The sequence below is a fragment of the Motacilla alba genome, chromosome 2, assembly GCF_015832195.1.
Source record: "Motacilla alba alba isolate MOTALB_02 chromosome 2, Motacilla_alba_V1.0_pri, whole genome shotgun sequence".
In the NCBI taxonomy this organism is placed as follows: domain Eukaryota; kingdom Metazoa; phylum Chordata; class Aves; order Passeriformes; family Motacillidae; genus Motacilla; species Motacilla alba.
Window position 1 is genome coordinate 13,061,876 of NC_052017.1, and position 23,875 is coordinate 13,085,750.

The window sequence follows — 23,875 nt, forward strand, 5'->3', positions numbered from 1 at the left end:
ACTCAAGCACTAAATGCAGACAAACATAAAAAGTGTTATACATTGCACAATATAGGAGTTCAAAAACTCTCCTACAGCATTAGGGACACCTTGGTCTATGGATCAACTCTAAAAATCCCAAGTGACAGAATTCACAGATGTTTTCTCCAGAGACTATTGCACAAGCCAATAGATTTTATACATCAATCATCCTACAAAAATTGAACAGAACTACTAAAGAAGAAATGAGGGCATGACATCAACAGAGCAAACCAAATAAAATTCTCAAAAAAGAAATAACTGAACAAGCAATATTTCCAATGCTGCATGCATCAAAACCAACAAAAAAAAGGTTGATAAATATTTTTGCGGTCTACTTTGTGTCTGAAGATCTTAAAAAAGAGCAGCTGCTTTCAGTTTTAAAATCTATCTATAATTTATCAAGTATCTAACATATAATACAATAAATACAATAGATACAATAGATTAAGTATCTAACATAAATACATGGCATCAAATCTTAGCAAATAACTTCAAACTTCCAATGATGAAAAAATTCTGTAAGACATTTTTTAAAATCAGTTATTTTATTTAACAAAGAGCTTTTGAAGATCCTTTTTAGTGGTCCATACACTTTTCTAAAGCTATAAATCTTAGTACTCTCAGAAACACTATTTCTCTCAAGTGCTGAATATAACAGTACATATTTTTAATGTTTTAGAATTGTTACTAGATAATCTTCTGTCCATTAACAACCAAAAATAATCCACAGAAAACATGTAAAGTATGCTTTTAGAAGTTCAGACACTGTCATTGGATACACAGGGATGAAACAAAACAAGCACACATTAAAAATGTACTTGCAGTTATATTAAACACATTCTGTACAAAAACTGGAACTGGGAGACAACCATGGCTATTTTTATTCATGTTTCCATTTTTGTTATACAACACATCTTTAAGATACACAAATGGTTTAGATATGTTTGATTTTGTAGCCACCTCAATTCCTTAAGACTGTATCCCATCTCCGTAACAATCACCTTGTGAAAGTGAAAGGGAAAAACCCCTTTGTCTACTGATACTCTTGTCTGAAAGGGCTCCTAAAAATGCTACCTTTTAATAGACCTAATGTTATATTAGTCCTTTGTTAACTCCTGAAGGCATATTTTCCAGTATACCTTTGCTATATTTTCCCTGTTTAATACCAAGACTTATAAAACATGAGAATACCATAAAAATTGATAGCTTAAAAATCATAGCAGCTCTGAATATCACTTCATTGATTCTTCTCATCTTTCCACATTTCAACTTACCTCAGATCCTGAGGAAATCTGATTCTGGCCTGGCTGATTCTGAAGGTGACCAGCACTTCTCTCTGTCAGAGAATCCACTGCATTGTCATCCTGTTCAACCATTTCCATGGTCATCAGTCTAAAATTAAGTACATACACATTTAAATAACTCAGTACAGGGACGTATATCAGGCAGCTAGGGAGAGTAATTCCAAACTATTTTATATTTGGAGCAGACAGAAAATAAATATGTTTCTGTCAAAATGAAGTCCTTTCCTCATTCCCCTGTGCATATTCACTCATATAGCCAGGAGCTCTATAACAAGTACTTTGGAAAGCTGCAGGGAAAGGCAGTTCTGGAGATGGTTCTCAGGGGAGGGACAAGCAGAGTGCCAGGGTCCCATGCAGTCCTGCCCACAGAAGGTCCCTTCAGCCTCATGGGCTGCTACAGCCCTCTTGAGCCTTCTAAGATGCCAATTCCCTGCTGGCATCTACACTTGAATTGTCTGTAAACTACTCGTGGCTCAGGAGCCACAACAATTCTCACTTTACAGGTTTAAAAGTAGGATAGATTTCATTGAAAACTAAGAACTTGCTGACCCTCAATTTAAACTGAGAGTTTAAACTTTGTAGAGAAAACTTCCAAATCTGCTACATATCTGCTATATAAAAATGCAGTTACCTGACAGCTCCTTTTCGATATTTCTTGGCACACTTAGTCATAACGGAAGGTGTGAGTTTTAAAACAAGAGCTTGGATCTCTTCGGCTCCCTTTCTCTCCTACCAAACCCTGCACTGAAGGTGCAACATTGAACAGGTGATGTCAAACATTGCCATGGCAACAGGTCAGTTTACAAACAGAACAGAGACAGGACAGGGTCAGGCAGAGGCAGGCAGGGCGCCCTGCAGGCACGCTCCCACCTACACCCTACTTACACAACCAACCGACAGCCTCAAAAGGAAGACACGATATTAGTTGAGAGATTTAAGAGGCAGCAAATCTCAGCTCCCCAGGTTCAGTTTCTGTAACCAGGGGATGACAAGCCTGACAGAGGCCAAAGTTCAATTATTTCTGATAGTTACTTTGGTTTCTTCTCAGGACTTAGACTGAGAGATGCAAGAGGCAGGCAAGGACTGCTACCCACCTGAATCTGAGGCTCTGGAATTTAGTCACTGTTATAAGTTAACTACATTAAATCAAATAAAATGTAAACCAAACTCCTTTTGTGGCACTATTTTGCAGAACATTCCAAAATCTTTGAAGAGAATAATTTTATTAGATTTTTTAAAAACCAATTAAAGGCATGAAAATATGAAAAGATACCCGGTCAAGTGATGCAGAGAAGCATATTTCTAGCTTATATGCCTCAAATGGTACTCTACTGACCAGATTTAATAGAATTATAGCTAATGGTAGCGAAACTCCAAAACAATTCAACATTTTATGGGTTAACATGAGTATTTCTAGTCAAAGAAGTTACATACCCTATGCCAGTATCAATTCAGATTACAATCATAGGGAGCTATTTTACACCTAAAAATCTTTCTACATTTTTCTCTTGCTAATTACCACTAATTACCTTTCTGTTTAGATACAATCAAATAAAATATCTACTGAAATTCACCAAAGTCTAACAGCTCTGGGGAAAACGTTTTCACCAAGCTTTTCACCATAATTTTCTATAAGAAGATGTTACCTAATTAAAATATTCTGGTTTTATATATGTGCAATAGAATAACAAAAATAAAGTAGGGAAAAAAAGTTCTTCCTTAGTATACTAGGGCCACCCATAAAGTCTCAAATATGAAAGGTCTATGTGGTTCATGCAAGAATAAGCTTCGGAATAGCTCACAGACCAAAGTAGAATAAATAATGCCTAGGTACTGGCAACATAGTCATTGTAATCTCTTTGTAAAGATGGGAATATAGTCAGAATTAATTCACTTTATGAAGGCCCTGAAGTATTTTTGTATCCAGAGCCATCTGTCACAGAAAACCTACTGTTGAAAAAAGCTGCAAAAAACCAAAAACAAACAACAAAAAACCCAAGTACTTTTATTCCCACTGAATGCATTTCATAGAAATTTTACCCAACAAGTGTCATTTTTCATATTGGAAAAAAATAGTTCCTGATTTTTAGCTTAATTTCTCACTGACTGCAGAACAGCATAAAAATGTACTTACTTCTACTACTTTATCAGGATTTTTCTCCCCAAGACCTTTTCATTTTCAGTGCTGCACTAAGTTAGCAAAAAGCTACAAAAAAAAGCATCAGTGCAGCAGAAAATCTAACAAAGTAATTCCTCATATTTTGCAAAATGCAGTACAGAGAAAGGGCTGTATTTTTTTATTATTTATCTTTAATTAGAAAAACAACAGCAAGAATGATACATATCAGTGGAGTGACAAACACAATTAAGATTTATGATATACTTGGAAACTCCAGAATTTACACAGATTTTCCATCTGTAATTGTGTATATTCTGACTCTCAATACAAATGATTGCTTAATTGAAATATTTAGCAGGGTGGAGCAAAATTTGACTGCCGTAAAACGCAATCACTACTCTGAAACATAGCAAAATACTTTTCTTAGGTAAGCTCAAACCTGCTTCTTTCTGACAACCTCTGTGACCAAATAGTGACTGACTTAAACCAACATCTAAATATAAAGATCCAATCACAGCCTAAAAAAACCAAACCAAAACAAAAATAATGAAGTATATGAGCAATTTTAAAAGATAAACGAGCTATCTTGGCATAAAACTTCAGTGAGAATGATGACTTACGACAAACTAGCACATTAGTATCACAATTCAGACATGTTACAAGATTAGGACTGATAGACACAGCCATGGGATCACTGAGCTGGCAGCAGCAGGTCAGCTGCAGTCATTTGAGCCCACAGGGTCAGCGGTGGCACAGTCACACTGAGCCGTGCCAGCTCATGTGGGCTTGTACACAGCTCAAGACCAGGCACGCCAAGGAACTCCTGAATTTCAGACTAGGTTGTGACTGTCTTCAGAGAACTTTTATAACCTGAATTGTACATGGATTTTACTTCCTGTACTACAAATCATGTCAACATGTATACATCAAACTTTTTAATACATACAAAGAAAAAATACTGAGCAATACTGTAACTATGCTTTTTCTAAAACATCAGCAATACAGACTGTGGCATGAAACCATTACTAACCCAATTCAGAAAACAGTTTCCACACTTACATTCAATCAGTCTGCATTGCAAGCAAATTCTAACACATTCATTGCTATTAAGTTTCCAAGGAAGAAAAACAGAATTTTCTGCCAAGCCCTTAAAATCTTGTATAAAAATTTATCAGTAGCAGTACACATCACACTTTAAAGTTCACATGACCTTCTTTCTATTTTTAAAGGAAAACTAAGCAAATACTTTAAAGTAAGTGATCCTGGGTCCTGTTTAAAATTACATGATGTTTTTCTTCATTGTATGACTAATTATATACAAGTTTTAGTCTTATAATCATTATTAATACATCTTTCTCTTACATTTTTTATCTTAGTTACTTGCAAAGACTGAACAATAATTTTAAATATTAGTCTGGATATTTAAATTAATAAACAACACACACATAAAAACGGGACAAAAATGGTTTTCCATAATGAAGCAAAGATACTTGCTTCTTCCTACAACATTGCAAAGAGATCTTCAGGATCTGGCAGGAAGTTAAACTCTTACCAAACTAGCAACATTTCAATAGATTTAAGTACATGTTTACTGTAGTCACTGAGACTAATGGACAGCAGTGAGTGATCAGTAGCAGATAAACACTGATTAAGATGATGCATACACTGCACATCAAAAGCTTCTTCAACTGCAATCAGATGTACCACTCCTGAGAGGAGAAATCTGACAGATGGAATCAGCTAGAGGAAAACAGAAAATTTTTCCTAGAAAATTCAAAGCAATTTACAGCTAAAGGTGTGAATTCCTTATACTTTTGCCCATAGGTAAGAGATGAAGGATAGCATCCCTAGCAAGACACGTTCTTTCGCAATAAAGAGCACAATAAATCCTTTAACTCCTCCCAGTACTGCTGTTTGTCTGCATATCAACATATTCAATGTCTATTGGTGAAATTATACTGCAAAAGCAGATTGCTACAGCATTTTGCATATCTGGAAGTGTGTGACTGTCTAAATAAATACCCAGAGGCATTTTCAAAACCAACTTTTTTATTTCAACCATCCTTTATACACCATGGACTGCTTACAAATGTGGTTTGATACAAAAGAAATCAATCTTAAGGGACTAAAAATAATGTTTCAGCCCTTGCTCCAAATCTCTTTGAAGGCTTTTATTCACAGGGGAGTTACTAGAAAGCAAGAATGTGAATTTACAAACACCTGTTTTGCATTTATTGATGACCCCACAGTGAGTGTGGAAACTCTCAGAATACACTAGTCTCAGACATTGTGTTTTGTATCAGCTCTGTAATAACTGTTTTACCACCCTGGTGGCATGAAGGCCATCAGCCGATAAGGTGATCACAGAATTCAGTCAAGTAAAATGTGCAACAGTACAACAGACCCGATTCTGACAGTGCAAACTTTCAGTTTTCAATATCACCAGAAGCTTCATCACTAAGGTTCTTGTGTCTCCTGCACTCTTTTTTCCCTATTTTTTCCCCGAACACCTCAGCTAAACCCTAAACCCCAAACTCTCAAAACCCCAACGTGCCATTACCCTGAGCACATGCAATGCTGCCTGGCCACTCGGCACCTGCCACCCCATCCATGGTGACAATGCAGCGCAGAGCTGGCTGCGAGCGGACACACGGCCGCCGTCAGAGGAGCCCAAGCAGCCCCTGGGTAGGCCAGGGGATCAATCAAGCAGCAGCCCCCGTGGAATCACCCACCACGCGATTGCACTCAGCACCAAAAATGATGCTATCACTCCAGTGGGGGATGCAGACAAAAGTTTCAAGCAAGACTTGGGACTCACGAAGCCCACTGTGATCCCTCCCCGCTTGTTCTGACCGAGTTCCGACACCCCTCCGGGCAAGGTTACACCCGGGAGTAACGGACTGAGGGGCAAACGCCACCGGGCACCCCCGCTCCCCTCGGCCGGGGCAGCCCCGCGGAGACCCCAGGACGGGCCGTCCGGGGCGCTCTGCCCGCAGCGGGCAGGCGCTGCCCCCGCTCCGAGCCGCATCGCCGGGCGAGCCGAGCCGGCGTCCCGAGCAAGCGCTGGAGCCACCGCCTGCCGGAGCCCGGCGAACGCCGCGGCTACCGGGCGGCAGCGGAGCCGGCGCTCCGCGGAGCCCTTCCGGAATTCCCGGGACGCGCAGCCGCCTCGGGGCCGCCCCACAGCGCCGAGCGGGCTCTGCGCGGCCGTCCCTGAGCGCAGCGCGCTCTCGGCTGCCGACGGGGACGCGCCCCCGCCGCCTCCCGCGCGCTCCCGCGGCGGGGCTGAGCCAAGCGCGGCACAGCGCCCCCCGCCTGCCCTGCCCGTCCGTGCCCTGCCGCCGCGCCGCCCGCTGCCCTCCGCGCTGCCCCGCTCCCGGCCCGCGGGGGGTCGGGCTGCGCGCACACGTGTCCCCGCCCCCTCCCGCACTCACCCGCCGCCCTGTACGTGCTGCCCCCGTCACAGGGGGTGGGGGGGACCGGGCCGGGCGGAGCCGCACGTCGTCCTCACGTCAGCGCTGATGCAGCCGCGCCGCCGCGGGGGTGCCGAGGAAATGGCGTCTGCGGGGCCTCCCAGCGCCAGCGGCCGCGGCGAGAGGCGGAGCCGCACGCGGGCGGCGGTGCCGGGCGGCCGCGGGGCGCAACGGCCGCGGCGCTGACCAACCGCCGCCGCGGGGCCCCCGCCGGCGCCGCCCATTGGCCGGGGCGGGACGCGCCGCGGTGCGGGCGGGGCGGCCCCGCGCTGCCGGGGGCGGGGGCGGCCGGTAACAGCCGGGGCAGCCGCGGGCCCGCCGCGCTCCCTGCGCCGCGCTCCGGGCGTGCGATAGCGGGGCGGTGCCGGCCGGGCCCCGCCGATAAGGGCGGTTGGCTGGGCTCCTCCGCAGAGCGTCCAGCTCCGGCTGTCCCCGGACTGACCTAGGGAAGGGACGCGGCACAACCCCCCGTTGTCCCCTGGGCGGGTCCGGAGCCCTGAGGGACACGGAAACCTGCCCAGAGGCCGCCCCGCCGAGGTGCTGCCCGCAGGTTGTTTTGTGATTCTGCTTAGTAAAAGCACGCTCCTTACATCAGACATTCATGGTATGACATAGTATTTTACATTTATTTGGTTAAGTAAATCAGAAGTTGCCAAGAGGTAACAAGCGGGAGCGACGTGCGTGTTTCCCCGCTCGCTGCCACGGGATTACGTCCAAATATCCTGAGTCATGTTGGGTTTGTGCTGTGAGCGCGTCCTTTGCCGGAAGCGCAGGGCCCGTCGGCTCAGGGTTAATAATGTTAAAATGCAATAAACGCGTAAACCATAAACTTTGTTACTATGGGTATTTGAACATCGTGTCTTATTGCCGATCAGTATTTTACAAAGTAGTGTTACAAGGGATTATACCGCAGTAAATTTTAAATTGGATGTGTATACAACACTGCACATATATTCTGAAGTTACGTAATGTATTTACCCATATTTATGGTTTAGGTTCTTTTTTTTTTCAACTTTGAGAATCTACTCAGTGTGCTAAATAAACATGAAAAACCTAAGTTAATTTCACCTAACTCATTGTGATTGAAGAATTGGAGGATGTGTGTGTCAGGATTGGTGATGGGTCCACACAGGTCAAACACTCAGTCTTATTCATGGCATGGAGAGAACCTGCGTATTCATTTCCTGTGTTTTTTACAAAAACAAATAACTCTTATCTCTGACTTCATAACAGATGAATCATATTTATTTGCAAAGGCTTGGCCTTTAAGCATTTAGTTCTTTCATTTGCTTCACAGGAGTAACTTAACACAGCTATCAAAATTGCAATCTAGTGGAAAAAATACAGAATCTTCAATTGCCACTATTGCTTGTACAAGTTTTCAGTTTTCATCCTACATTTCCTTTGCTGAAATATTGAACACCCTCTTCCTGTTTTGAGTTCTGTTTCCCTCCCTTTGTTTGTTGCATATATATTATGTGTCTGTTCTTAGTTTTTAAATAGGAGTTTCTCTTCCCATAATTAATTCTGCTGTAAGATCTCACCCATTATGTACACTGTTGTTATGCTCATTCATTAAAATATATGTTCTCTCAATTTAAAAATATTTGTTAGATTAGTAAGATAATTAAATGAACAGGCAAGTGTTAAACTACTGAGAATTACTCTGCTGAAACCTTTGGAAGAAATTCCAGTTTTGCCTTGTACACTCAAAAAGCCAAAAATGACTCTTAGGATATTAGCAGCACCTCAAAAATATTTTTGAAGGTAGAAGTTTTAGTACAAACAGGAAGAAATTTCAAATGAGAGTGTTAAATAGAGGAAACCACTGGAGTGAGTTACCTGTAAACAAACTGAGAATTTCCATGAACTCTTAGGGCCTGAATTTGGACAGAGAGTTATTTTTTATTAGTTTTCAAGTAAGCCATAAATGCTTTGAAATGTTTAACTAAGAATTTATTACTATTTATACCACTTCTCTCATAATGAAGTATGTCAGAGGCATAAGTGACCTGCCAGAGGGCCTTAGACCTTGGTGATACAAAGATGACTAACCAGATTTGGCTGCTGATGCAGCTCTCTGAAGTTGGTGGGCTGGAAGAAGAAGGGACTTTTGGGGACTTTTGTTGTGTTCTTACTGCAGCAGGGCTAGGATACCATGTTTGTTACCTGAGGCCAGACCAACCTGTGCCTCAAAAGTGCTCACTTTGACTGAAAACAGTTCTCTTTAAATTGGGATCGACACCTGATGTGAACCCATTTAATTTCAAATGCTGAGACCAAAAGCAATCCATAAGAAGGCCACACAAGTCAGGATTTGTTATGATTTTCATCATTTATGGAAGAACATAAACTTGAAATCCAGGCTCTTTGCTGCTGTCAGAATGACTACGTGAGTCATCTTTTCTCTCTATCTCAAAATGTCCATTGTTTTTTGTTGGTTTTTTTGTTGTTTTTTTTTAACTTCGGTGGGCAGAGCCATTAAGTTTCTTTTAACCTGGATCAATTCTCAAGTCTGATCTACTGCACCTTCACAGAGAGAGAAGTATGACCTTAACCAGGGAGGGTAATAGATGAACAGGGAGTTGGAGCAACTTCATTTGGCACCAAAAAGAAACATGGTGCTCTTTGCAGAGAAGATAAATGTTTCACCAATGCACATTACATCAGTAGGACTGCTATCTGTGTAAATTTCAGACAACTGATTCTACATATGGATCTCACAGCTATCTTTTAAATAGATTTTTTTAAAGGTATTGAAAGAATTTTGTGCATTTCAGTTCTAGTCTTGTGAAACACCAGTTTAGTTTTCTTGTAAAAAAGTTCATGGATTGTCTTGGCATAAACAATGACAGCAAAATGGATATGCTACCTAGCTTAGTTGTCAATTTGTCTTTAATTAGAATCCAGACATCTGAAGACAATACAGGTAAAACTGACAGAAAAATAATGCTGATACTTACTGATTAATAATTTCACCACAGGTCTCCTCATGGAGCACTCCAATTTCAGCTGATTCAATAACCCTCTACTCTTTCATTGCCTGCAAGGAAATAGAGGGACAAGTGCAGAACTTGCAGCGTGGTCACAGGAAAGTGCAGTCAACAGCCAGCCACTGTTTTCACAATTTATTTTGTGAATGTGATGAAAGTCAGAAGTAGCCAATATCTGCACGCTGCAACAGAATCCTGATCAGTCTGAAACAGAGAACAGATTAGGCAAGAAGTACATTTTATGAGTATAAAATATAAGACTAATAATTTATTTTACCTATTCTTTTCTAAATTCCTAGCAATGCCAGAAAAATATGAATTTCCATTGGCTCACAAATAGAAACAGAAATGGCACACCCTTAGGAAGGCAAACATTGAAGAATATTGTAGAAGGTAAAAGCTTTCTAAATATTTTTTTTAATGTATAGAGGTTTTTTTCAATAGTTACACATCTGTAGAATTATAAATATTTTGTGATTTCTCCTTCTCTAAACTGTGTCAAGTTGGAAATAAAATTGAGTAGTACAAGAACAAATTGATGATCCTTTTATTCTTATTATTTGCTACTGCCCATCACTGGAACCTCTGAAAATCAATACTGCCTAAATTAGTGCTGTACTAAGGCACCACCTTGACTTTTGTGGGTTGCATATGCCAGAAGCACAGGAAGGAATAGCCTTGAGGAGTCCCAGGTCTGGCTTAGTGAGAAGCCTGGCCTAACAGCTGTGAGGCTTTGCAGTACCTCAGCTAGCTCTACTTTGCCTTGGGTCATGTAAACAGTAGGCTTTCTTTATTTGGAAGGGTTGGACGTTATTATTGGTGAAGGGGGTATCAAGTACTATTCTAGGTCCATTTTAAAAATTATTATTACTTTCATTTTCTTGGGTTTGTAATGATTTGATTTTGGATAATAAATTGCAGTAATGTTACAATATTTTGCATTCCAAAGATGAAATGCAACGTTTTAATGTGGTTTGTCTTCATTTTGTTTGCGCTTTTTTAAAAAACTTTTTTAGTATTTGTAATAAGAAATTGAAATTTATAAATACAAAACAGGTATCCCAAGTCATATGCTACTGTCTGGTATGTACTGCAGTTTGAAAGGAGGTACTTACTGATGCACCAAAACATAGCAAAGCAAATCAGAGTACACTAGCAGCTAAACTGTGATCACTTTATTAATCACTGCTTGAACAACACCTCAAATTGCTAAAATGATTTGTGAATGCGTAGTTAGATACCTGGTATGGTGTTTGTAAGTCATGAGGAGAATTGACAGGATTCAGACTGTCTGTTTCCTAATCTACCTGTCCCAGGTCAGGTCTCCAGCACTGTTGTCTCCCCACATGCTGGAGCCAGAACAAACAAAACAATGGAGAAACCTATAGTCTGACAAATCACTTGATTTTGTATAAACTGCTGCATACTCACTTGTTGCACATTTGTTTCATGAGAGAAATTACTATGGTGAGAAAATAACCTTCTGAGTAGGAAACAATGTAAGGCATCTGAAATGTTGAAAGAATTGACTGGTGACTTCAAGACATATATATAATATTATTTCTGTTGCAGCAGAGAAAAGAATGCTAACTTAGATCTACTCCATGAAATTTTCATTTCCACTGAAATGTACAGTGCTGAACAATGAACTTTACTTATATAACACCTTCCTCATAACATAACATGTACTTTACAGTATTCATAACCATTTACAATTTAATGCTGTTTGTAGAGATCTTTGACTTTTCAGGTGAAAAGAACCAGAATTGTATAAAGCATTATTTTGTATTTATAGCATGAATATTAAATTTCCAAATAACTGCTTGAGTTGTATTTAAAATTTAAATGCATAAAACTTTACTATTAAATGTTTTCTGAATAGGCTGTGTTAAAAGAAACACACAGAAAACAGTTTGTAGTCGAATGTGAATACACTGTGCCACAGGAATATGGATATCCCAAAGAAATGGCACACACTCGTGCCTTGAAAAAGATGTATCCTGTAAGGCACAGTAAGGCAGTGCAGGAATATGGCCAGCACTAGTAGGACATTGAGGAACTACCTCACACAAAGGTGAATGACATCAAACTTTCAGATAATGCAGTAAAAGCCAAACACGTACAAAGAGTTCATATTTATTAAAACTATTCAATGAAAAATTATGTATAAAAAGAATTTGCATTTAGTTAACACAATGGCTGTAGACTAGATTTTTTAGCAACTGTAGGTTGTTTTTGATGGGGGAGCAGATTGTTTTGTTGGTGGTAAATGGTTGTAAATTACAGTGAAGAGCAAGAATGAAGAATATAAAATAAAAAGCAAAAGCTGCTGAATAAATGGAGCAAGGTAAAGGTGCCTGGGAGCTATAAAGGGAAGAGGTACAAGTGAAAAATAACTAAATAGAAGAGTATTCTGTATAACAGAAGATTGTCAGGCTATTTGCAATGTCTTTATGTGAGAGAGTTTCTGTATTTCTTTCATGTCAAGAATTGTTAGTTCTTAATCTACCAGTGATACAGAAAAATGGCTAAAGAAACATATTTTTCTGAAAAGGATATATCTTTCATCAAATGCTAGCTCAACTAATTTATCTCTTTGATGATGCTATTTTGCCAGCTGGTTTATTTATGAGCTGTTTTTTGTCATTCTATTTGTCTAGTACTTTTGCACATTACAGGAGGTTTCCATCTCCATCAAGTATGAAATATGCGTTTTACTGGATCATTTGAGAGACAAATATATATACTTTTCTAAAATAATTTCTTAAGAAGACCCAAGGAAATGGAATGATGCCTAGTTTAATTTGGAAAATGACATGTTAGAAACGGACACTAGACATGTCCCATTTATCATATTTCAGTAGAGACAGATACTATTTGCTATTTTCCCCTTTTTTTTTTTCATGGAAACAGCGGCTCTGCAAATTCAACCTAGTCTCAACATTAAGTTATGTTGCCTAAGAATCATCATCACTAGAGGTTCTGCAGTCACCAAGTTCAGGTGTTTTTCTTCCATATGTGTGTGTATTTATACGTACTGCACACAGATGCCATAGAGCTGTATGGTACCATTTTTAGTATGCTGGTAGAACCACTCAAGATTTACATGACTGTTTTCTCCAAAACATTGTGCCTACCAAACAAAAAGCAGCAGCTGCCTTCCTCTCACACTATCTGCTCACAAAATCATAGGATTATAAAATCATTGAGGTTGGCAAGGACCTCCAAGGTGATGGAGTCCAACCTGTGGCTGAGGACCATCTTGTCAAATAAACCATAGCACTGAGTGCCACATCCAGTTGTTTCTTGAACACCTCCCAGGATGGTGACTGCACCACCTCCCTGGGCAGCGCCTTCCAATGACTGACAACGCTTTCAGTAAAGAGATTCTTCCAGATGTCCAGCCTGAACATCTCCAGTCACAGCTTGAGGCCACTTCCTCTCCTCCTGTCTGATTGCCTGGGAAAAGAGGTTGACTCCCACCTGGCTACAATCTCCTTTCAAGGAGTTGTAGAGAGAAATAAGATCTCCCCTGGAACTCCTCAAGGCTAAACACCCCAGCTGCCCCAGCTGCATCCTCATATTACTTATTTTCTGTACACTTCACCGGCTTCATTCCCCTTCTCCAGGCATGCTCTAGCACCTCAATATCTTTCTTGAAGTGGCAGGCCCAGAACTGGACCCAGGACTCGAGGTATTGAGCAATGTCCTTGCACTGTGTTGCCGCATCTCCATGAAAGGATTATTTCACTATGATTTTAAAAATGATTGTACAGCGGTGCACATGATCTATGAGCCTTTTATAAAAAGGCACTGCTAAAAAAGGACTTGAAGCACTTTCTGAAGACAATTGCATAATTTCTGAATCAAGTGGGAAGGAGAGACATTTAGAATAAGATTGTTTGGTTCACTGCTGGTACTATAAGCAAATATATTCCTGGCTCATGACCTGGTAGATGTAACAGAACTTCCTTGGAACTGCAGCTTCCCTTCCCTTTCGTGCAGCACCCTCTCATGGCTCTCTCCCTCTCTTTCTCTCTCATTTCCACCATGAGGGGTAAGTGATGATGTTTGAACAGTTCCATGTCCTTAACTGTGTCATCTTGCTTCCCTAACTCGTACTAGCTTTGGGATTTTGTGCATTTAAGCTAAAGCATGAAAACTACAAACCAGCTTATTTACTAGAGTAAATTTCAGGGGTAGTTTCATATTCAAATTAAAGCGGAAATCAAAATCCCAGTAACTGACTCAAACCCAGTCAGATGATGTCTCAGCCAGGACTCCTTCATTTTTAAAGATTCCAAAAATAAAGCTACCTGATAGCTTCTTTAGAAGCTTTTTGCATTCTTTCCCCAAATGCTTAGATAAACAGTATGATAAATAGGAACACTGAAACCTCTTACATGCCAGGTTGCTTGTTTGTTGGTAAATTGTTATATCTGGTTCACCCAGCCCATAGCAAGTACCTGAGCTGTTGGCATCTGATGCACTCACTGAACAGAAAGATTTTACAACCTTGTAACTGAAACACACAAAAGCTCCAAAATATTTTAGTCTTTTGATACCTCATATATAAAGCTGTTTAATATCTGAAAATTCCTGTAAATAGAATCATTTAGACTCAGTAACTGCATCATGAAGTCTTGGCAGCTCATTGATCTCTAAAAACAAGTTCTAAATACACAATTTTGCTTGTCAATAATGTTGTAGAATATTTTTTAGCAATTTTTGGGGGAAAAAAAAAGGAAAGAGAAACTAACTAGATTTGCTCAGACAGATAATTTAACTTCTTAGCTACAATGACATGAAAATAAATTGGTGCTCCTTTTTAATAATAGATGGAAAAAATTACATTTGCAAATTTTTTTCCAAGCAATCCTGGGGAAGGATAGAATAAATCTGGGAACTAAACACTTGATGGCTAACTAATAAATTTTGTTTGGGAGAGTTCAACTTCTGTTAATTTTCCTATTTCATGGACAAAAAGGTGTGGGCTTTGTTAGTTTTGTTGTAGGTTGAGCAAGTTGAAACTCTTGAACTGCTATTTTTCATCTATTCCACGCTGCCATCTTGTGGCCAGGAGTGCAGAGAGCATCTACTTCTTAATGAAAATTAAAGGAGTTAAAGCAGATTAAATAATCATACATCTTAAATTCTTCATAAACTTTTAAAAATATACAAGAATAATGCTTAATTACTGCGTATTTTTGTAATCACAAAATATTTGTTCAGTTTATACATATATTTTGCATGTTACCACATGACAGACAAATACCCACAATAAAAGTCTAGATTAAAAATAGCTATAATGAAATAAAGGTCCATTCTTGCTTTCATTTTTCTTCTTTTCAGAATCAAAATATTATTTTTAAAATTTGTATTATTATCTGCATCAATAATGCAGACTAACTCATCTAGTAAAATTTGAATGTAACATGAATATAACATAAATAATCCAGTCAATAGTCTCATTTTCTACATCAAAAAGGCTAATAAATATGTTACTCTAAAAATAGGATTTTAAAGACAAGAAGAGCAGATAGTAACAAGAAAGGTGTTTGCAAATGACGTGGTGGTGGTGGGGAATGTGGATACTCAGTTCAGACAGCAGCTTTTAAACCAGCTTTTAAATCAAACGGTAGGTGGTATAGTGGCACATTTAATGCAGTGTTTGTATTACCAGAGGGCTGTGGGATTCCTAGTTCTGTACCAGAATAATACAGTGTTAGATGTAGCATCAACATAAACAAAATAGACAGCTCCTTCCAAAAGAATTAATTAGGTAAGAGAAAAGAAAACAAGTTAATGCAAGCAGACAGAGACACAGAAGTATCAGATAAGAGAAAACAAGTGCAGATAAACAAGTGGGGAACTCAGGAGGTACTGCAGTACTGGTTAGGACAGTGAGCAGACTTGATAGCAGATGTAATCAAAGGAACATAAATTTGTATATGGGGTGGCAAAGTTTTTAGGTGGCATATGCATGTAGTAGAAAATAACCTATGTCACTCACTACTGTAATCAACAATATATAAAGAGCTGGCAAGAATTTACTGGGAAGAAGTTGACTTCTCCATAGGACTATCCTGCAAAAACTTCCAGAATTTCCATGTGTCCCCTATCTGTGTCTTCTCTATCTACAACTGCTGAAAGACAACACTAAGCCATGGTCAAACAGGATTTAAAGTAGTCTGCACATCTGCCGTCATCCAGAAATGCATCAAGACATGACTGAAGTAGCTGAGGACACCATTAATTGGTCACATTTTGCCAAATGGCAACATTCATTGCTGGCTGTTTTGGGCACGTCTGACTCCTGCAATACCCCATTCCGTGTCTTCAGGTGGTAATTCTCTGGAATTGTTATTTCCTAAATACATTTGAATTGTTATTTCCTAGATACATTTAAATCCAAGAACAGCTTTTAAATACCTTACATAAAAGCAGTAACAAATGTTCATGTTCTTCCTCTGAATTGTGACTCCCTAATTGTGCTTCCTCAACTGCAGCCTTGTAGAACAGAGTGTGCAGAATAGTTGCAGATTTGTACCTAATTAAAGTCTGTGCTTATTGTGAACATTCAGAATTTCAGAAAATTGCTACATGATTCTTCCATGCTGAACAAGCCAAATTATTCGTTTTGGAAAATACCTCCTTTCCTGTATCTATGTTTCCAGTTCATAACAGTTAACTCAGGACTAAACTTCTTCATATAACAGAAATTTAGAAAATATGTACTGTGTAATGTTTGGGTAGTGTAGAAATAGGGATGTTTTTCATTAACAGCCGTCTAGCTTGTGATATCTGAACTTGTATAATTAATACATTCACACAGCATGGTTAAATAACACAATTAAATTGTGCCAGCATGTATTTGAACTTCTAAGAGTTTAACTCACAAGCTTGTGGCTAATGCTACCACTAAAAAAGAACCTTCAGTCCTTAAAATGGAGAAAGTGCCCCAGATACAATCCAACACTTGCAGAAAATAACAAGCACCCAAAAGCTTAAAGTTAGAACCTACCTCCCCCCCAGCAAACAGAAGAACTTTAAACTAGCAGAATAGAAAAATAAAGGGGTTTAGGGCGAAAACAGGAAGTTGAAATGGTGTTTAAAATGTCTAGAAGGAGCTAATAAAAATAATTTTTAAAGAGAACACAAAGGAAAGCATTAAGGCTTAATGATAAAGCTGTAAGCACTGGAAATTAAATGGGCAAGGGCTTGATTTGAAAACAGGGAAAGCAATTATTTTGACGTGAGTTTTGAGTCGTTTGAACAATAGAGAATTTTCAGAAATAAATATCTGTTTCCCAGAAGACTGTTGTCTCCTACGGAGAGCTCCACTATGTGCTCTAAATGAACCCCTTTTTACTGTTTGTTTTTCAAATCAGAGCTCCTCTGCTCCGCGCCCCGGGCCCGGCCGGTGGCCGCAGGGCGATGCGGTGCCCGCGGGCTCCACAGCGCGCACGTGCGCCCGGGACACGTGAGCGCGCCCGGCTACTTGGTCTCCACAGGGACTCTACTTTGTTACTTCCACCCAACAACTCTGCGGGGCCCCTTTCCGCCGAGGCCCCCGCGGGGACGGCGGGCGCTCCGCCGAGGCAGCCGGGCCCGGGGCGCTGCCCGGGGCGTCCCGCACCGGAGCGAGGTGCTGGAAGCTGGGGAAACTCCCTGCTGGGGGCCGGCGGCGCGACTGGGACACTTCCATCTTCTGAGATAAAGGCGAGTTCCTCACACGGATCCCGGGAAGGCCGCGCCCGCGGGAGAGGCCCGTTCCAGCCCCCGTGCCCCGCGACTCCATGTCGGGAAGGCGCGGGACGAGAAGGGTCCCGCCATGGAGGCGGAGTGACGCGTGCGCGGCGACCGCCCCGCCGCTGGGAAGTGCGGCCGCCCGCGCTCGCCGTACAGTGCGGGCTGTACCAAAGCCCGCTGCTCCGGCGGGGGAGGGCGCGATCGGAAAGTGACGGAGCGCCGGGACCCGTCAGCCCCAGCTCATCCTGCGGCCGGCGGGGAGAGCCCAGCCGGGAGAACCCGGGGGCGGCGGCGCCGCGGGTGAGGCGGCGGCGCGGCGGCAACAGTACCGAGCGGGACCGCGGGGCCGCGCCCCGACCCCGGCAGTGGCGGCGCCGGCGGAGGGGCGGGGCGCGAGCGGCTTTGGGTAATGGCAGCGCTGTGAGGACGGAACGGGGCAGCGACCGCGGCCGAGGGCAGGAGCGAGGGAGGCCGGGCGGGGGTCGCTGACTCGGGCCCCGGGCCGCCAGGTAACGCCCCTGCCCGGCCCGGCTCGGCCCGCCCGCAGCGCTGAGGGGAGGGAGCGCCGCGCTCGCGGGGAGGTGGCGGTCCCGACCCCGCCGGCTGTGCGCGGGGGCGATCGGGCCCTGCTCCCCGTCCGGCTCCGGACCCGCCGCTGGCCCCCGGCCCGGGCCCCCATCCCCCGGCGCTGTCTGCGCGGCAGCGCCCGCCCGCCGCGTCCTGCCCCGGGTCCTGCCCTTGCCCCGCGGCGAGGGCGGGGTGCGGCCTCTCCGGCGGGGCCGCTCATTACCCGCTGGCTGCGCCCTCAGCCAGTTTCGCTTTTGTTTTGGTGGAGGGGAAGGTGGGGAGCGGGGCACCGGGCGGGGGCGGGCAGCCCTGGTCACCTGTTTGCCGCGAGCGCTCCTGCCTGTGGCTGCGCACCCGCCACGGGCTTGTAATGCTGCTTATCGAGGTGGTTAAATAGCTTGGAAATTTGGGGCGTTCTTTGATGCTGGACAGAATGCTATGTTTGTTTGTGTGAACAAATATGTGCAGTATGACAGTGGTGTGTTTTAAAGAATAAGGCGATGGAAGCGGCATCCTTTCATTATCTGGCCAAGTAAATATATTTCAATAACATTTGTTTACCTTAGGGCTTATCAAAGAGGTATGGCTTCCCACACCCTGAATAGTCTCAACCCTAGGGTAGATATTCTACCCTGCTATAGTTCTTACCATGATCAATACAAGACATTTAATAATCGAAGTTGTTTGGCTTGTGCATTGCTGACACTGGAGCGCAGCATCCCCCAAAAAACCCAGTGTCTTACAGTAAAAGTTACACCATACTTGTTAAAATGTCTCTGTAACACATTTAAATTCATATTTCCATTAAAGTTGTAAGAGAATGCCAAATAATAGTTATCTTAAACTATTTAACTCCAGAATACTTGGATGACCATGTGGATGCTTTACACATATTACACAGTACTAGGTTTTAATCATCCTGAACTCGGTGTTACTGATTAATGACATTGAGATGTGTTATGGGGAGGACTTTTTCTTCTCCCTTCCTTCTTCCCCTCGGTTTTGCTTGTCTTTGAAGAAAGGACATCTTTTACCTTGGATGTACCACGTGTGTTTCCAAGACAGTGACTTCTAATATAGCACAAGTACAGCTTCATCACCCCAAGCACTTATTATGATTCTCAATGTCTTTTGTGGACCATGATTATTTTTTCTTGGGGCCAGCTGGAAACGCTCTCATGTTTTCCATAAGAGGGGTATTAGGGCTTTTTGAAGATTACCACTTCCCCCTCTCTCATCCTGGAAGTGAGCTGTTGTCTGCCTCTGCTAAGGTTCACATTTCTGTGAAACACACATCAGTGTGTTTTCAGCTTACTTTCTTTGATGGACCTTTGTTTTGTCGCTTCTCACTGATTTTTCTGTGTAACCTCCTGCCGACGTATATGGATTGAATTAATAACCATGTTACAAATATCACAACATTTACAGCAGTTGAGTAGCTTGGTTAGTTAGAGGGGTGTGTTGTGTGCATGCCTCCTAGGAGTTGCATCTGATTTTATTGCTTTTTTTCTTAGACTGAGAAGTGATATATCCTGTGAGAGCCGGTAGTGGTGAAGGTAGTAAGCTGCTTGCTAAATAGCTTTTTAGCACGACGTTTGATTCTGTTCCATACAGAGCTTGTGCTCAAAGTCTGTCACTAGCTTTCTACTTTCCCTTCTGACCTTGAAATTTTGGAAAGACAAGAGTCACTTGTCCATCTGTTTGAAATGGAAATAGAAGTATTCTTTCCACTTTTTATTGTAGTCTTACAAGGTCGTGTTTCTGAGCAGGAACTAGACTTGCTTTGTGCATGGAATGTCACACATCAGGTCCTTTCTAGTGGAAATGAGGCCTTCGCAGTTGTCTCTTTTTAAAATCACCTTACTTTTCCCCCAGTTTTATTTAGATAATTTAATGTTGAGTGGGTTTTTTGTTTTTGTTTTTTTTTTTCAATAAATCTCTTCTGCTGTTTTTGATAGGATATTACTAGCACAGTTTCTGTATCTTCAAGCCATGTCTTACTTGAAAAATGTCACTGTTTGTCCTATTGCACAGTGCAATAAGCTGCACAAGCTCTGCATATTGCCCTGTGTTTTCTTTTTCACATCCCAATCAAAGCTTTCGGGTTTTGCGGCTTTTCAAATGCAACACCACAAATGTCTCGTGAAAGCCTGAGGTGAGCATAGGCTGCAAACTAACAGTAGGAATTTCAGATACTCTGGTAATAGTTTGGTTTGTTCTTACCCCAGATTTGCTTAGATAACAGTTGAAACAGTCTTCGAATAAAAGTGAACAAATCAAAATTTACAGGAAAGTTGTTTTCTTCATGTGACACTCGTAAATGAATAGTTTGGTGAGATAATGAACTTCACAAAGCATGATGCTCTTAGATTAATCGGTGTTATGTTATAGGCTACTCATGCCTATGGAACATTAATGTTCCGTTCCAAACCATTAAAAATGAGGGATTGTGAGCTTCATTTTGGAGGGGGTGTGTGTTCTTTGTGTCACTCTATCATAGTGGTGCAACAGCGTACAAAGTTTAAATTGAAAAATTCAGAGGAAGCGTATATTTTTTTAAATGATTGTGCAATGTTGTCTGACATGTTTAATTCTTCTACAGATTAACACTAAAGCCCCACAATGTCCTTGAAACCACGAGTAGTTGACTTTGATGAAACATGGAACAAACTTCTAACAACGATTAAAGCTGTTGTGATGTTGGATTATGTTGAAAGAGCAACGTGGAACGATCGCTTCTCGTATCCTTTAAGTGAAAAATCTGACGTAATGTGTTTGTGTGATGTGTTTAGCACAGAGTAAACCTGTGTTATGTAACAGTGATCTTGAGCAGCTTGTTGTTAGGCTGCACCTGTTACTAGGACTGTGAATTAGTTGAAAGGGATGGGAAATTCTGCATATTTGGGAAGTAGTGTATGTGAAGATCACCATGCTGATAAAAAGTAAACTGGTCTCAGTTTTAGTCACTTTTGGTAGCTCTGATACTTAGCTTATGCTAAAGCTGGCATAAGGTATTCTTACAGGTATTGAGTGTCCCCTATTCCGACAAAGAGGTTTTCTTGTATGTTTAAGTGTTTGTGTGTAGCTGGGGAAATATGCATGACAGAGACTGAACATCTTTAAATTTGGGATGTGGGGGATGATGAGGTTGTTCTGTGTAAAGATTTCTCCCTCTTCTTTGCATTTCTGACTGTACTGGTAACTATCATACTAGACATTTCCACAGCAAGGATTTATTAGAAAGCCTTCTTCCTTTCCCTCACTGTTACTGCCTTATTACTTGCGACAGTTAGAGTAGTTATCCTTAAATATAGCTTTTCTGCATTGTTATGGTCTTGCTGTTTTAAGTCACAGCTGTATATACATTGTTGTAGTGGAAAGGTTTGTGTTTTACATGTAAAATGGACCTGTAATATTTTACAAGATTTAAGTTTCAGTGAAATTCTTTTAAAAGAATTATAACGTTTCTAACCTGTTATACTGTGCCCTGTGTCTATGTATTCATTAGCCATTACATCATGGTGAATAACTGGAGAATTTTAGGAGGCTTTGCACCTGTTCTGCAGGGATTGGTCACAGTTTGGTTTAATTGCGGGGGGAAGAATAGTTTAGACTTATTTATTGATTTGTTAATTCTCGTGGGTGTAAAAAGAAGCACCTGAGAAGATCCTTATACATAAGTTTTTACAAGATAAGCTTATTCTGTGGGCGGGGGCTTGGCTCTAAAGTCTCATCTCATTCTGAACACGTTAACTGTTTCTCAGAATTGCTTTTCCATGTGCCTGTGCTTTGAATGTGTGCATGTGTATATGTACATAGCTCCTAGTTCTTGTGGAGATGTTTTGTGGTGTAATAATATTAAAGAGCTCTTTCATTTAAACATTTTGTAATTAATTTCTGGGAGCATGACCTGCCACCTTGTACTGAAGTCAAGTTCAAGTGACTCCAGAATTAAAAAAAAAAATTGAACTAATTAGGTGGGTACTTACATGCTGAGAAGTTGTTCTGCAGTCATTCTTTCTAATCAGTTTTTGAGGATTATATAGTTCAGTCTTGATTAAGTGGTTAAATTCTGCAGCTTAAAACTTTAAACATTTAAACAAAGGTATCTAAAATAGATTTGAATATAAAATAAGAATTGTTGCCTGAGATGTTGTATTGATTCCTCATCACACTGTTTTGCTTACAACTTCCCATGTGGAGACCTTGCACACGAGTTTGCTGTTGATCCTCTTTTGGGATTTAGTCCAGTTGATTGAACATCAGAAAAGGATTGCTTATGAATAGCAGACTCAGGAAGCAGTCTTGGAATAATCATTTGGCATGTAATTCTTAAGACCTTACTTAGTATCATCTCTTAATTACATTCCTTGAAAAGTGGCACTATTAGTGCCTGATTTGGCACAGGAATGAGCCTTTTGGCTTATTGTCTGGGGCTGAATGGCCCGAGGAGTTTGTGTAACTTCCAGCTTGAATGTTGGTTGTTTAGTATTTCTGCTTCCTATAACCAAACTTTGTGTTTTAGCACAAGCTGCTCAATGAGTGCTCAACAGCTTGGTGGAGGTAGTTCTATACAGCTGGAATAAAAGCTTTTTCCAGGTTTTGTGCATAAAGGAGACTTTAAGGATATTTTTTTTTAATTGGCATTATAAAATACGTCATCTTGTTCCTTGTTAACTTTTTATTCTCTCTTAAATTCAATTTAATTTGAGTAGTGTTTCTGAACATCTACAGCAATTCTAAAGGAAATGTCCTATTAACTCTTTTTGTAATTGCTTAATCAGCACAATAGAAAGATGGCAAATTATTTCAATAAAACCCGTGCAGGTTATTTCATTGATTATAGTGTCAGCTGATCTTTGTACTGTATAGTCAACACAGTGATGTGGAAACAAAGGATAAGATACAGCAAGCAATCACTGTTTCAATCTGCATCAGTGTATTCTAAGAAGTGTTAGCTTTCCCTTGTGCTGTTCCGGGCAGCTGAGATCCAGTGGAGTATGGAGGCTGACAGTATTTTAGGGATGACAGGCTTGTACTGCACATATTCCACTTCTAAACTATTTTTTGCCCCACTAGTTCCCCAGAACTTGTTTGTCTTGAATATAGTGTTCCCTTTGTAATTTATGGTAATTTTATTGTTAAACATGGCTTATCTTTAAATAAACATTTTACCTCATACTTGAAATGCTAGGATGGCAATGAGCTGGGAACCACAATGGTGTAAGAGTTAAAATCTTCTGGAAAAGATCACCTGAAAGACCATATGTCACTTTATTTAAAATGTGAGTCATCCTGATCCACCTTTGACCTTCAGATTTCCTTTTAAGATTCTCTGCAGAAAGAAATGTGTATGAACTTGTTTCATTGTCTGGTAAATGAGTGACAGTTATGTCTCTGTTTGAGGTGTTATGGTGAATACATTGTATCGCTTTCAAGACTGTTCAGTAGGCATAGCAGTGCTTTTTAAGTTAAGGCTTGGTTACAGAGTGGTAGGTAGTTCCTCTCTATTTTGGCAACTGCCTTTTAACTAGAACTTTTTTGAACAGGTAGAACATCAAGCTCTTCTTGTTGTTGTCTGGGGATTTCTACCCAATAAGTTAAAATAAGATCAACAGTACCTGGGGACAGCTGTACATCAAACAG

The 23,875-nt window shown here is 41.1% G+C and overlaps 2 protein-coding genes across 10 annotated transcripts in view; one reads left to right on the top strand and one right to left on the bottom strand.

The window, feature by feature from the left end:
- The window catches only part of CREM (cAMP responsive element modulator), a 41,098-nt gene extending 34,038 nt beyond the window's left edge, over nucleotides 1-7,060 (bottom strand). For 2 of the 6 annotated variants that reach the window (XM_038123105.1, XM_038123096.1), the window contains exons 1-2: nucleotides 6,879-7,060; nucleotides 1,296-1,413 (exon numbers count right to left, since the gene is read on the bottom strand). In XM_038123105.1, the coding sequence (XP_037979033.1) occupies nucleotides 1,296-1,409 (114 nt within the window). In that variant the 5' untranslated portion in view covers nucleotides 1,410-1,413; nucleotides 6,879-7,060. The remainder of the gene's footprint in view (nucleotides 1-1,295; nucleotides 1,414-6,878) is intronic. The other 4 variants (XM_038123056.1, XM_038123047.1, XM_038123066.1 and 1 more) reach the window with 4 other exon arrangements.
- Nucleotides 7,061-17,126: 10,066 nt separating this feature from the next.
- CUL2 (cullin 2) overlaps nucleotides 17,127-23,875 on the top strand; it is a 41,802-nt gene continuing 35,053 nt past the window's right edge. Inside the window, exons 1-2 of one of the 4 annotated variants that reach the window (XM_038122943.1) lie at nucleotides 17,127-17,632; nucleotides 20,832-20,970. In XM_038122943.1, the coding sequence (XP_037978871.1) occupies nucleotides 20,852-20,970 (119 nt within the window). In that variant the 5' untranslated portion in view covers nucleotides 17,127-17,632; nucleotides 20,832-20,851. Of the gene's footprint in view, nucleotides 17,633-17,790; nucleotides 18,172-20,831; nucleotides 20,971-23,875 lie in introns of those variants that run through there. The other 3 variants (XM_038122962.1, XM_038122953.1, XM_038122936.1) reach the window with 3 other exon arrangements.